Source organism: Scatophagus argus, chromosome 21, assembly GCF_020382885.2.
Source record: "Scatophagus argus isolate fScaArg1 chromosome 21, fScaArg1.pri, whole genome shotgun sequence".
NCBI lineage: Eukaryota > Metazoa > Chordata > Actinopteri > Scatophagidae > Scatophagus > Scatophagus argus.
The window spans coordinates 368,844-382,432 of record NC_058513.1 but is presented as its reverse complement, the minus strand read 5'-3'; the positions used below and the strand labels follow the sequence as shown (position 1 = coordinate 382,432).

The 13,589-nt window shown below is 39.6% G+C and overlaps 1 protein-coding gene across 3 annotated transcripts in view; it reads left to right on the top strand.

Annotated features, from left to right (window-relative positions):
* Window positions 1–13,589, top strand: part of rab3gap1 (RAB3 GTPase activating protein subunit 1) — a 46,673-nt gene that overhangs the window by 12,961 nt on the left and 20,123 nt on the right. For all 3 annotated transcript variants that reach the window (XM_046376658.1, XM_046376661.1, XM_046376659.1), the window contains 10 exons: window positions 1,237–1,318; window positions 1,796–1,864; window positions 2,512–2,585; window positions 4,144–4,236; window positions 4,434–4,606; window positions 6,632–6,739; window positions 8,181–8,353; window positions 10,404–10,458; window positions 11,508–11,873; window positions 12,908–13,045. In XM_046376658.1, the coding sequence (XP_046232614.1) occupies window positions 1,237–1,318; window positions 1,796–1,864; window positions 2,512–2,585; window positions 4,144–4,236; window positions 4,434–4,606; window positions 6,632–6,739; window positions 8,181–8,353; window positions 10,404–10,458; window positions 11,508–11,873; window positions 12,908–13,045 (1,331 nt within the window). The remainder of the gene's footprint in view (window positions 1–1,236; window positions 1,319–1,795; window positions 1,865–2,511; window positions 2,586–4,143; window positions 4,237–4,433; window positions 4,607–6,631; window positions 6,740–8,180; window positions 8,354–10,403; window positions 10,459–11,507; window positions 11,874–12,907; window positions 13,046–13,589) is intronic.

The following is a 13,589-nucleotide window of genomic DNA, read 5'->3' as shown; positions in this document are numbered from 1 at the left end:
GCCGTGAAGTTTCCTCACTACTAAATATTCCACAGTCAACTGTGAGTGTTTCATGCTGTTCTGTCCTCAGACTACAGAATGGATGGTTAAAGCATTCACCTTGCTTACAGGTCTCTTTATTAGAGTTAACAACACGGACCATAAACGTGCTCTATCCAGCATCTCTCATACACTGTGTCACACTCAAATCGGTCCCTTGACAACATACATAGTAACAACAATCCTATTGTTACGTCTTTTTTTTTTCTTTGCAGTTACATCCTTTCTTTCCATAAAGTAAAACATCTTTATATAACACCTTTATATCAGACCCAGTCTTTTATTTTCTTTTTTCTTTTTCTATATATATATATATATATATATATATGTACATATATATATATATATATATATGTACATATATATATATATATATACCTCAAAAGTACTAATGGTATCAGTATCGGCACTCGGTATCGGTGAGCGTTCAAGAGTGAGTACCCGTACTCTGTCTGAAAAAACGTGGTATCGAATATCCCTAATAAACACACTCCTTAACCTTGTGGAAAGCCTACCCAGAAGAGTTGAAGCTATTATAGCTGCAAAGGGTGTCATATTAAACCCTATGGATTAAGAATAGGATGTCACTTAAGTTCATATGTGTGTAAAGGCAGATGAGTGAATAGTTTTGGCAATATGTTGGTTTGTTAAATGAACTCTGTGCATGTCTGCATGTCCCAGCTGTTGTGGCTTTTTTTGTTTTTACTGAACAAGTTTACACTTTGAGTCTTTAAAGTCTTGGTAGTGCCTTTTGCTGACTGAAACTTTATCCAAACTTTCATCAGCTGCAATGTAACTGGTGATGTATGCATGTTATCCAAAATGAACAAAAACTGAAAAAGGAAATCTGTTAAACACAACACTGTCAAAAGGTTAGAAAAAGACAAAAGTTAATATAAAAACAAAAGCACAACATTACAGCATCCATATAAGAAAGTATTAACAAAGTAAGTCTTCAGCAAAATATTTTATGCATTAATGCATGTTTTTTTTTTTGGTATAGAGTCCCAGAATTCTTGCAAAATACATTTTCCATACAGTCGGCATTAATGGCATTGAAAATGTCCGAAATTAAATTTGTGTGCGCTAGGTAGTATGTGAGAGTGTTGTCAGCAGTGTCTTTCCTCTACTGATCAGAATAGATTTACTGCTGTGCACTGCAAATATTGTTGTGTATTTTGTTTGGCATTTCAACAGATTTTGACACACTCCTTGGAGGTGAGGTGGGAGGGGTTGAGTTTGGGAAGCTTCCATTTGGAGCTTGTGAAGAGCCAATCAGGTAAATGCATTGTACATTGACAGTACATTCCAAGCTAGTCTGAAACAGATTTTTTTCCCTCATCTTAAATTTAAGTTCTCCCCAGCGTTTGCCATAGATATGAATAACTGAGCACTGATCGACAATATATATATGTATATATGTGTTTGTGTGTATATGTATATGTATATATATCCTGTATTTCCTGGTTGTATTCTAATACAGAGACAGAAATAATTATATATGGTATACCATGGTTATACCATTGTTATACCAACCCCATATCTTTTGTACAGTACTACACACACACATATCTATCTATCTCTAGCTGGGTGTTGGTGACTGTGGGAGGCTGGAATTAATAGTTATATATATGCTACGTTTAGATGAAATAATATAAACAGTTGATTACAGAAACACTTAAGAATTAAGTGTAAATCTCTGTGCAAAAAAACTAAATTAACTATTATGTCTGTTTTTGGTTGTTGTATTATGTAGTGAACTTCATCTTGCAACCACTTGGCCTCAGCTGACAGAAGGTATTGTTGTGGATAATGATGTCTACAGGTTAGACTGCCCTATATTCTCTATTTGAACTGTCTCTGACTCACACTGCAGCAGTGCAGTGCCTTCATGCTGTTCTTTTTTCATATTGTTTGACAGAAAAATACATATGACAAGTCTCCCCTCCTAATATCACAAATCTGCAGCTGAAAATAAATACTAAGTAGTACTGTAAAAACTGCTAATTTGTTTTGTGGCAGTGTTGTGGCAGTAAAGGCTGTCCAAATGAAGCAAACTCTTCATTGTTAGTTTTATTTGTGTGATTAAATTAGCAATTCTGACAGGATGTTTCGTAGAACCTTTTTTTCTATGTGCTGTGTATTATGTGCATGGAAATAATTGAAGCAAACTTAAATTAAATAGTAAATTTGAAATTTAATTCATGATTTTTTGTTTGTTTGTTTGTTTTATGACTGTGCTCCCCATATCATTTTGCAAGTTGGACAGCTATTAAGCTAGCCAGCTGCAGCACATAACAGTTTAAATAATATCAGCATCAGTCAGTTTAGAGGCTGAATGTTTCTCATTACCAGTGCAAAGGTTCTCTAAGCTACAGTTAACAGTACAAGTTTGTTTCCACCCAACACTTTCAGAATTTTGACAATTGAAGTGTGGACCAGCAACATTTAACTATATGTTTTGTTTGGCAGTGATCTTGACCCTCTCCAAGCTCCTCACTGGTCAGTCCGAGTCAGGACAGCTGAAAACCCTCAGTGTTTACTCGGTAAGATGAATTCTTTGGTGTCTGTTTCCAAGCACAATTTCACACCTTTTAAAAGCAAGTATTGTGGAAGCCTTTTTACAGATGTAACTCATATCAATTTTATCATATACTTTTTATAGTTTTATAATATATACTGTATACAATATATATTCAAGATGGCGCCGTCCTATCAGGAGCCTGTTGTAGTAGCTACGGATATTTCTGACGGTTTTTGTATTTTTATAGCGTTTGTTTTTAGGTTTTTATCTTTATTATTATACTGTTCTGTGCATCTTCGCAAAGCACAACAGCGAAATGCTTTTTCAGAGGACTGGACACTTTTTCCTCATTGTTATTGCACTCGGACCTCTCCGGATCACTGGGAGCCAAGACTGCAACACCGCTGACATTGTTTACAACCACAACCACCACACCTGAGGAGCTAAAAAGGAGACGGTGAGGCTGCAGAGCAGGGCTTAAACAGAGGATGAAGAAGAGGAAGTTTAAGCCCTACATCCCTGCAGTCATCACTGGAAACATGAGGTCATTGGCAAATAAAGTGGACGAACTGGAAGTGCTCGTCAGGACACAGAGGGAGTACAGAGAGTCCAGTATCATGTGTTTCACGGAGACGTGGCTGCACGAGCAGATACCAGACTCTAACGTCACCATCCCCGGCTTCTAGACAGGTCGAGCCGACAGAGACACCACCACGACCGGCAAAGGAGGGGGCCTCGCCATGCTTGTGAACAACAGGTGGTGTCACCCAGGGCATGTCTCTATTAAAGAGCGGGTCTGCAGCTCGGACATCGAGCTTGTCGCTGTCGGACTTCGTCCATATTTGCCGAGGGAGTTTACCAGAGTTATTGCCGTCACTGTTTACATTCCTCCATCTGGACACGCAGAAGCAGCGTGTGATGCATCCACACTGGGACTGCGGGATTACAGACACAACACCCCAGGGCCTTCATAATCATCACAGGTGACTGACTTCAACCGTGTCTCCCTCCCATCCACACTCCCAACCTTCTACCAGTTTGTAACATGCGTGAAAATAAGACTTTGGACCTGCTGTTTGCAAATGTTAAGGATACATACAGCTCCACTGCCCTGCCACCACTGGGCAGGTCAGACCACAACCTAGTCCTGTTCTCACCATTATACAAGCCTGTGGTTCAGCAGCACCCAGTCATAGTCAGGACAGTGAGGAAATGGTCTCCTGAGGCCATGTAAACACTGTGTGGAGCGCTCCTGGACACAGACTGGGATGCTCTGTGTTGAAGCACACTTGCTTCCCCAAGTAGGTTGATGTGAGAGAGTTAAAACAGAGTTGTTGAGTTATTTATTTAGAAACAAAGATCTTTGGAGATCCCACCACAGAGTAAAGGTCTGTTTCAGCCAAACGCCAAGTTCTGAAGCACTTAAGGAAGTACATCATTATATATACCTTAAGATAGCGCCGGTTGTCTGTCTCAGCACTTTTCCACTCATGCCAGAGGGGAGGGGTGGTGTATCAGTGTCCTCACCTGTAGTATAAAAATCTTAGAAAGATTTGTCCCATTCTTCTCTTTCCATGTAGGTGACACCTTGACAGAGTTGTTTAAACTCTGCTTTAGGAAAGAGTCTACAGAAGACATTCTTGGAAGAGGAGGGGCTGAAGAGGAGAGCAAAGGTCAGGTTAATTGCTGTAATGTTTAACACTGGAATGTGTTTCCCACCTTCTTTCACTGCTGTTTGTGAAATGTTTGTATTACTATAACTTTAAATGTTGTAGAATGACATACAAATGCATTATTCAAAAAGCAAGAAATATTAGATGTTAACTGTTTAATGTGATTGTAAATGTGATTGTGTGTTTTTCCCCTACAGAAAATAGTGACATCAGCTCGGCTTTATCCAAGCTGACAGAGCCAGCAGCAACAGTGCCCATCTCCAAACTTTCTGTCTCCAATATGGTGCACAGTGCCCGAAAACACATCCGACGTCACAGACACCTTGATGAGTCACCACTCAATACTAATGTTCTTAATTCTGTCCTGCTGGTGAGGATCAGAAATTTATGTGCTCAAACTACTTACCGCTAAATCCCTGATTGTATTTATAAGAGGTTTTCAAATAACAGCGAAGATTAATACATATTGTTAATTTTATTCATTCTGTTTTCAAACTTACAGCAAATTGCACAATACATGGTTGTATTTTCGCTCACATCTTCTGATGTGACCCATCTAAACTAATAACCCACTGACAACTGACAACCCACTGACTGACCTACATAAAACGGGGATTAACACTAAGGCTTATCCTTGCACATTACCTAATATTTGTCTTTACCTGCCACCATTTTATCACTAGTCTCACCTAGTCTCACACCCTGTATTGCGTATGTGCAACTCTCAAGATGAAATGAGATAGGAAAGAAGTTGGGTGACTTACTTTTTATGAACTTCATCATCGGCTCTAGAAAATATGATATGTTACTATTTACCATTTGCCCAATCAGGAATGAGTTTCTGTTATTGAGGTGCCATATTACTTGCACCAGGCAAGTGTGTAGCCCTTATCATAGATCCCTAAACAAATATGAGAATGGAGATTACAGGTTTTAAAGAAAACATTCTTTTTAATGGAGAAAACTATAAAGAGCCTGGAAAGAAATAGTAAAAATTAACTGCGTTTCCAATGTACAATTTAAACACTAGTTTAAAATCTAATAATTTACAGGTTAAATCAGACACAAGTGCACCCTATGGTTTTCAAAGTGTCACTGAACTTGGAAGTATTGAAAGCACCACATGGCTGTTTTCTAGGGTGTGAGGAAATTCTGACCTGTTGCCAGCAGGTGGCACTATGAGTACAACTGAATACTGGCAACTAGGCATCTTCAGGTTGGAATTCTTATCCAACACATGAAATATTGTGCCGATTGCAAAGTTATACTTGAGTTACTTTCTGTTGTATGGTGATGCTTTTAATTAATTTCATTTCATTTATGATGACTTTCTGACCACGTCTGAAGTGGATCCAATTAACCCAAGTGAAAGAGTACAAAATATATATATATACCAAAAAAAAAAATCATATTTCCTATTACCTGCAGGTGGCACTGTCTTATGTCAAATAATACTCTTTACCACTTGGAACAAGCATGGCCCCACCTTGCAAGTTTTGCAGAAGCCTTTGATAACATTTCATCGTCAGGGTTTTTGTATAAGCTCACCAAAGAATGAAGGTTGAGCCAGATTGGATGAAGTATGTGGGAAGCAGAGGAACGTCCTCTTTTATGGCGTATCATCAAACTTTGAGGGGTTGCCATGCCCACATGGTGTGACGTAAACTCAAGCTTTCAATAATTTTTGATCATCAGGTAAGATAGGCCTTTATTAGCCTTTATTAGTCCTGCAGTGGGGAAATTCTCATTGTTACAGCAGCACAAGGATAGCAAAATAGAGGTGCAGGTAGGTCAAGTAAAAATAAACAAAGTAAAAAAACTATTGGGATATTTACACCTTTTCTTTAAAGAAACTATACAAAAACACACACACTATATTAACAGTATTTCATAATTTTTAAATTGTTAGCGGTACAAAGTTACCATATTGTAATAGGCAACGGGGGATTATTGCACAAAGATTTATTGGGGGCAGCCGTGGCCTAGAGGTTGGATAAGTGGGAGTCATTTGTCAGCAAAGAAGATAGCTTGGCTATCATCCTTCTCCCTAAGCCCTCAACATAGACTTCCTGTTTCATCACCAACGCCATGCCCACATCCCCAAGCCATTTCACGGAAACTCAGAATATTCACAATACATCATCCTTAGGGTTTTAAGATTGTGCTGAGCCCATTCTAAAGTGGCTTTGTTGAAAGCATTTCAACAGAGCAGAACATTCTTCATGCCATTAGTGCTCTGACCCTTGTAACAATAATAACTAAAATCCTGTGAGGAACAGTAGGGTCCTGGCACTAGTTAGTGCTCGGGCCCTAAAGATGGGCAAGACATTTGGACACTAATACAATGAACGTGTGTGACTGTATAGTTGAATTGTACTGTGTTTTTCTGTCTCAGTATCTCTTCCCAGATGCTGCCGTGGAGAAGTCATCAGAGCATAGCAAGACTAAAGCTGCACAGTCAAATGCCAGTGGGAAAGCCGAGCAAGATAAAAATTCTGACGATGTAGGTTTGCTTTTTGCTATACACTGTGACAGTTTTATTGGGATGCAGCCAAGTGACATACAAGGTTTCATTCAAATGAGTTTTTTTTATAGAATCAGGGATCCATGTTCGGAATAAGGAATGGTGGTGCATGTGTAACATGCAGTTTCAAAGAAAGCAGAACCATAAAGATTATAATCTTTACATCCACTGTTAACTGCAAATGTTGGAAAGTGGAAAATTTCACAAAAACAACACTTAAAAGGTAGTAACATATTGTGAAAAAGTGTACAGATTCCCTTATTCTGCTGTGACTGAAACCCCAGTCTTGCCTGAACACTTAAAAAGGAGGTCCCAGGAGTTGATACACTCCAAGTGGTGTGGTCTGAGGATGCTACTGTACATTCACTTCTGATATTTTTATTCCTTGTTGTTAATGTCGGTGAAAGGTCCAGTATGTAGGATTAAGTGGTATTTAGCAATGTGACTGCAGACTGCATCCAACCAAACACCCCTCTTCTCCCCCTTACATACGCCAATCAGCCAGACAGTTGAAAGGAATAGCAATGATTATCTCATTACAGTGGCTTTTGGCAGGGGATGGGATTTATAAGGCAGCAGATGAACATTTAGCAGGATAATGTGCTGTGCCACACTGCAAAAATATTTCAAAACTGTTTTGAGGAGCACAGCAGTGAGTTTGAGGTGTTGACAGATCTCACTCCAATTGAGCATCTGTGGAATGTGGGGAAAAATAAGTTTGATCCATGGAGGCCCCACCTTGTAATTTACAGGATTTAAAAGATCTGCTACTGACTGTGTGGTGCCAAATACTACAGCATACATTCAGAGGTCTAGTGCAGTCCATGCCTCAAGGGGTCAGGGCTGTTTTGGCAGCAAAAGGGCGACCTACTCAATATTTGGCGAACGGTCATATATTATTGGTTGTATGGTGGCCTCTACAAACATGTAACACCTTCTCTACAACGGTGTTGGTTTGCCCATTCTGAGATACTGGGGTTATTTTGTGGTCACTGACATCAGGTTGTTGGATTGTTTGGCTCCGAGAGGCTCCACTTGGTGGGAGAGTGTATTCGGTCTGCAGTGTTTAGGTGGGTGGGTGGTGTGTCTCAAAGAAACATCCCCATGATAGCCAGAATCCAGGGTTTTCATGCAGAATATTGCATTATAAAGATAGAATTAACTTTATTCACTTCACTTGTCAGTAGTTTTAATCTTGTGGGGGATCGACATATATCCTAATGAAAACAGAATACTAAATATTAAATTCCATTTCTGCCAGTATAATATTTCTATCCCTTAATCCACTAAAATCTACACAGTGGACCCTTAATGTTAGCTTATTTTAAGTTTTTCCCTTCCTTTGAATCCACTTCAGAATTAAACTTTTCCATAGAGTATTTATTCATTGTTTTATTGTTTTCTATCCCTGTGTGTCCAGAATCTATTTTTCCAGCTGAAATCAGCACCCATTGACAGTCTGACTTACCGACTGGCACTGTGTGTCTGTCTGGTCAACTACAACCATGGTGGACTCCGGGCTGTCGCCCACCTCTGGCAAGAGTTTGTATTAGAACTGCGCTATCGCTGGGAAAACAACTACCTCATCTGTGGGTAGGTATGGCCCACACCATAAACATAGCACCTTATACAATCATGGAAAAAATTATTAGACCACCCTTGTTTCCTTCAATTTCTTGTTCATTTTAGTGCCTGGTACCACAAAAGGTTTGGCTTTAAAATTGGATTTAGATCTGGTGATTGAGCATGCCAAGGCATGGATTGAATGTTCTGGTTGTCCATCCAGGCTTCAACTAACCTTGCAAGGGACATTGTCTTGTTGGAAAATCCAGTCATTTGAGGCAGGAAAGAGTTTATTAGCTGATGGAAGAAGAGTGTTTTCAAGAGTAGCCCTGTACTGGTTCATTTTCCCTTCACACTGTTGCATTTGCCCTGTTCCACCCATCCTAAAACAACCCCAGATCATCACCAATCCACCTCCATGTTTTACTGAAGGGGCAAGACTGTCAGGTTTGTAGGCTTCTCCAGGCTTCCTTGTAACCAGTAAGTTGGCTGGAGTGGGCATCAACTCAAAATTGGATTCATCACTGAAGAGAACCTGAGCCCAGTCATCAGTAGTCCAATCCTTGTGATCCCTAGCAAAGAGTAACGGGGCCTTCCTCTGCCTTTCATTGATGAAGGGCTTCTTGCCCTGTGTGACTTCAGACCAGCTTGAAGAAGTCAGTATTGAACTGTCCTTGCTGAACAAGTCACATTTCTCGACAGTGCTCACTCATTTTGAAGGTCCCTGGAGGTCTGATGTTAATTCCTGACACAGGAGCGGATGAGTGCACGGTCCTCTCGTGGGGTAGAAAAACGTTTCCTTCCTCGACCAGCTAGCAATTTGGTAGTACCATGCTCAGCTTGCTTTTTCTTGGTGTGATTAACAGCTGTCTTTGGAGATCTTCAGTTTTTTGGCTGCCTGTCTCTCACTAATGCCAATTTCCAGCAGTGTCAAGATGGCTGCCCTTGTGGCTTCACATAATTTTTTTGTTTTAGGAATTATGTGAGAGCTGACAACTTCATATTTGAGCTACGGCTTGAATGTAAGCAGGAAACCACTCTGGGCCTTTGCATGTACAGTGCTGCTTATGACATGAAATGGCCTCTCATATATCCTGGGAATGCAATTAAGCTTAAACATGTTAAACAAGACATAAAGTATTATGGAATCAGCTGCATTTTTGTTGTGTTCATTGTATTCTTCAAGTAATATACTTTTAGTGGTACCAGGCATTAAAATGAACAATAAGTTGACATTTTGAGATATGCATCTCAAAGAGATGTCCTATTGGATAAGGAAAAAAAATGTATTTTTTTGTAATTTTGGCACATGATGATGATGATAAGTTGACCCTCTCAACTTACATGTACATCCCATAGAAATGCATGATATGGATTTTTTTTCCAGTCAATGCTGAGAACCGATGGCTGATACTAATAAGATGAGCAATAATTTCAGGGAGTGTAGGTGCTGTGCTTGGTGAAGGTTGTCAAATGTCAATGCTTTTGGCTGGTGAACTGGGCTAACCAGGCATCAGCATTGGATGATTTGGAGATGACAGTCAGCTATCAACAATCAGTTATCTTACACATTGTACCTTTTAAGTCAGAGATGTGTAATTAATTTCATTACAATAAAATTGCTCTGTAATTTCATTATGGCTAACAAAAAGCCGATAACATAAATATTTGGGATGATCATTTATCAGCCCAATATATACGCACTGATAAGCTATAACGTTATGAAAACTGACAGGTGAACAAAATTGATTATCTCATTACAGCAGCACCTGACAAGTGCAGCTTACAGTTTGGTGGCAAAAGGGGGACCTACTCAGTATTAGGTGGCTCTTCATATGGTTAAGGCTGATCGGTGTATATTGCATCCCTAATTTAACTTTATTTTGCTTTAACTTCAATTTACTTCAACACCATCAATTTTAATTGTTCAAAGACAGACCGATAAAATTAAAAAAACAAATCCTAAAAATAATTATAGAAGGTTGCTATTTTTGCAAGGCCGCGCTATTTGAAACTGTTCATTAGGAAGTTGATGTAGCTGGTGTTCACTCATATTCATGCTAATTTTCTGCTTCTGTAGACTCTCTGGTGGACCTCCTGATCTTCGCTGTTGTCTTTTCCATCAGAAACTGCAGGTAGTCATTTCTGCAAGATACACACTGTGTGCATTTCATCCATAAGGAAACCAGTGGCTCAGTTTTTCCCTTTTCAGTGATTGATTTTATTATTGTTTTGTTATACAGTAATTATACACCTAATAGTTGATATACCTGTATGTATATAGCACTTTCCCTGCCTGCTGACTACTCAAAGTGCTTGACAGGACTTGTAATATTCACCCATTCATGCTCAAATTCCCTCAATGATGGTAGTGGCTGCCATGCCAACCTACTCATCAGGAGCAATACAGCGCTTCTGATCCAAAGGACTCCACAATATTACTATGCTCAGACATTTACAAATGCACTCGCATATCAATGGGACAGCCTTGCCCAAGATCACTTCAGCATGCAGCCAGATTTCTGCATTCTCTATCCCTGCTCATTAAGTGATTGCGCATTATATATATGTATTTTTGGTCTTTTTCTTTTTGTTTGAAAAATAATAATAGAAATGTTCCTACTATTCTTATGGGCAATGCCAGATGCAGATGCCTGTAGCTCCTTATCATTTTTTAGTTTTAATGTGTTATTTTTAACAGCTTTGTTCCTGAAACACCTATGAGAATACACTCATCATCACTGGAAAAAGAAGGGCAGGGTTTGGATTTAGAAGTGCAGATTTCTTGGCAGAATCACCATGACCACAGCACCTAGGTCAATTCCTGGCTGGTCACACAAAAATGAAATGGGCAAAATGGGGACTAATGTAATGGAGAAATGTAGCGTGAGTGAAACCTTGTGCAACTGTCACTTTATGCTGCTGCACAAAATAAATACGTAGTAGAAATGACTGTTAAAAATAGGAAGAAAACGATAAGATAATTTATCAGTGGCTCCTTACACTCCTGATAGTCTGCAACAGTAGTAATCCATCCCTCGTGCAGAAAAAAACTAAAAACACTCTGCTGCATGTCATTTAAATTTTCAGTTCATCATTTGCTTTTTCCATAAAGACTATGTTGTGACTTAATAAAGCTGTAAGGAACACTATACACTATACACTAACATGTATTCATACACAGATGCTGAACTGCTGCATTGAGAGGAAGAGGGCCAGAGATGAAGCTCGCAAGGTGCTGGAAGGAAGCAGAGAGAGAGAGCGCAGGGTGTCTAGCAGCTGCCAAAATGTCCGGCCGGTACCGGAGTCTTTGACAGCAACAACTGCATCCACCTCAACAAGGGAGGTGTCTCCTGGGAAATCCTGGGAATCATGGAGTGACAGTGAGGAGGAGTTCTTTGAGTGCCTAAGTGACCAGGCTGAGATAGAGACTCCACATACTGAGGGAGAAAAGGAGGGCTGCAAAATTAAAGCAGAGGGTAGGCTGCACCCCTGTAACAACATGACTCTACTCAACTCTCCAGAGCCTCTTTACATCCCTGTCACACAGGTGAGGATATCTCTGTATCTATTTTTTTCACTCAGTCATTCATACATATGTTGATGTGTGACACATATTCAGTTGTATTTCATAAATACATATGTAATACATGTTTTGTACGCATAATCACCTAACGTAATAATGTGTATCTAACTTCTAAAGATAGTAACTTGATCCAAAATCAGTTAACCTTCATTAGCTTCAGCTGAACCATATTGAGACAGAATTATGGCAATTAGAGCAGGGTTGTGCGGGGATGATGAAGGGATGTACAGTACCTGGGAGAGAACTCCACCCAACGATTTGATAGAAATCTAGAGCAAGTTGTAAATTGCTTAAACAACCGCACTGTTGACCAACCAGTCTGATTGCTCTGCTGGCACCACAATTGTTTGTGGCAGTAACATAATACAAACTCTGAGCAAATTGTTTGAGGCCCGTTTTCACTAGTGGAAAAATGACTGCAATATTGTAAACAATAATCGGTATCGTTTCAAGATTTGAAAAAAATCTGAACCTATCCTTTAATAAGAAAATCCCACACAGGTGATATAGAATTACCAGAATATTTAATCTTTGCATGTTATGTCAACTGAAATTTGTCAAATAAATGTTCATCCAACAATATATCTATAGTACCTCTTTAAAAGGTGGATGTTTTCTGAGGTATGACTTACTTCTTATGAAACCATAGTATATTCATTTCAGCTCCGTTTATTTATATAGAAATCCCCTGGCAGTCTGTAGCATCATAACTAGCACCCTAGCTAGGCTCCCATCCTACTTTTGGAGACTCCAGGCACCACAAGCAACCCTGCACTTTAAAAGTGTAGAGTTCCAGTGGAATAATAAGGCACTATAAATTCTTTAAGATGATGGTGCCTGACCATTAAGAGAGATGGTGTTTCCAGGGACCTTGGACAAAACCATGTTAAAGTTACAGGGGCTTGAAATCCAGTGGCATGTGCTTAGCAACAAATAAACAAAAACCCTGTGCGGGTGATGACTCTGTAGGTGTGTGTGCATGTGTGTCTGATTTTCAGGAACCTGCTCCCATGACAGAGGATCTGTTAGAGGAGCAGTCAGAAGTGCTGGCCAAACTGGGCACATCAGCTGAAGGTACCCACCTCCGTGCACGGATGCAGAGTGCTTGTCTTCTCTCTGATATGGAGTCTTTTAAGGTGAGACAAGTAGACAGACACACAGTCCATACCTGGGTGTTTCTGAAGTGTGTCTTTCTGTCCTCATTGCATATGCATTTAACTGTGAATGAGTTAAGCATAAAATCACTATAGGTTGCAACCTAAGCTTTCCTTCTTTTGTGAAGAAGGTGTTAGGTGTGCAGTTGTATGGCCGCCCTGAAGGTCAAAAAACAATGTTTCAGTAAACCCAGCACAGAAAACAATTATATTTTAGAGAAAGCATCACAAAAAACACAATATTTCACAGAATACAATTACAGTTAAGAAACAATGACATTTCACAAAAGAGAACAACCTTTCACAAAATACAGTGACATTTCAGATTACAGAAAGGTTGAAACAAACCCTCTTTTGTGATTGTCGGAATTCAGTGACGGATAATATCATCATCATCATCTAGCTTAAGTTGCTGCAGTCCATTGATTTACTCTAAAAACCTGCCTAACTGGTGAGCGCAATATAAATTGTGACATTACGGTCATTTCGTTCGCCTGAGAAATCCATTGCTGAAATGCAGAGACTG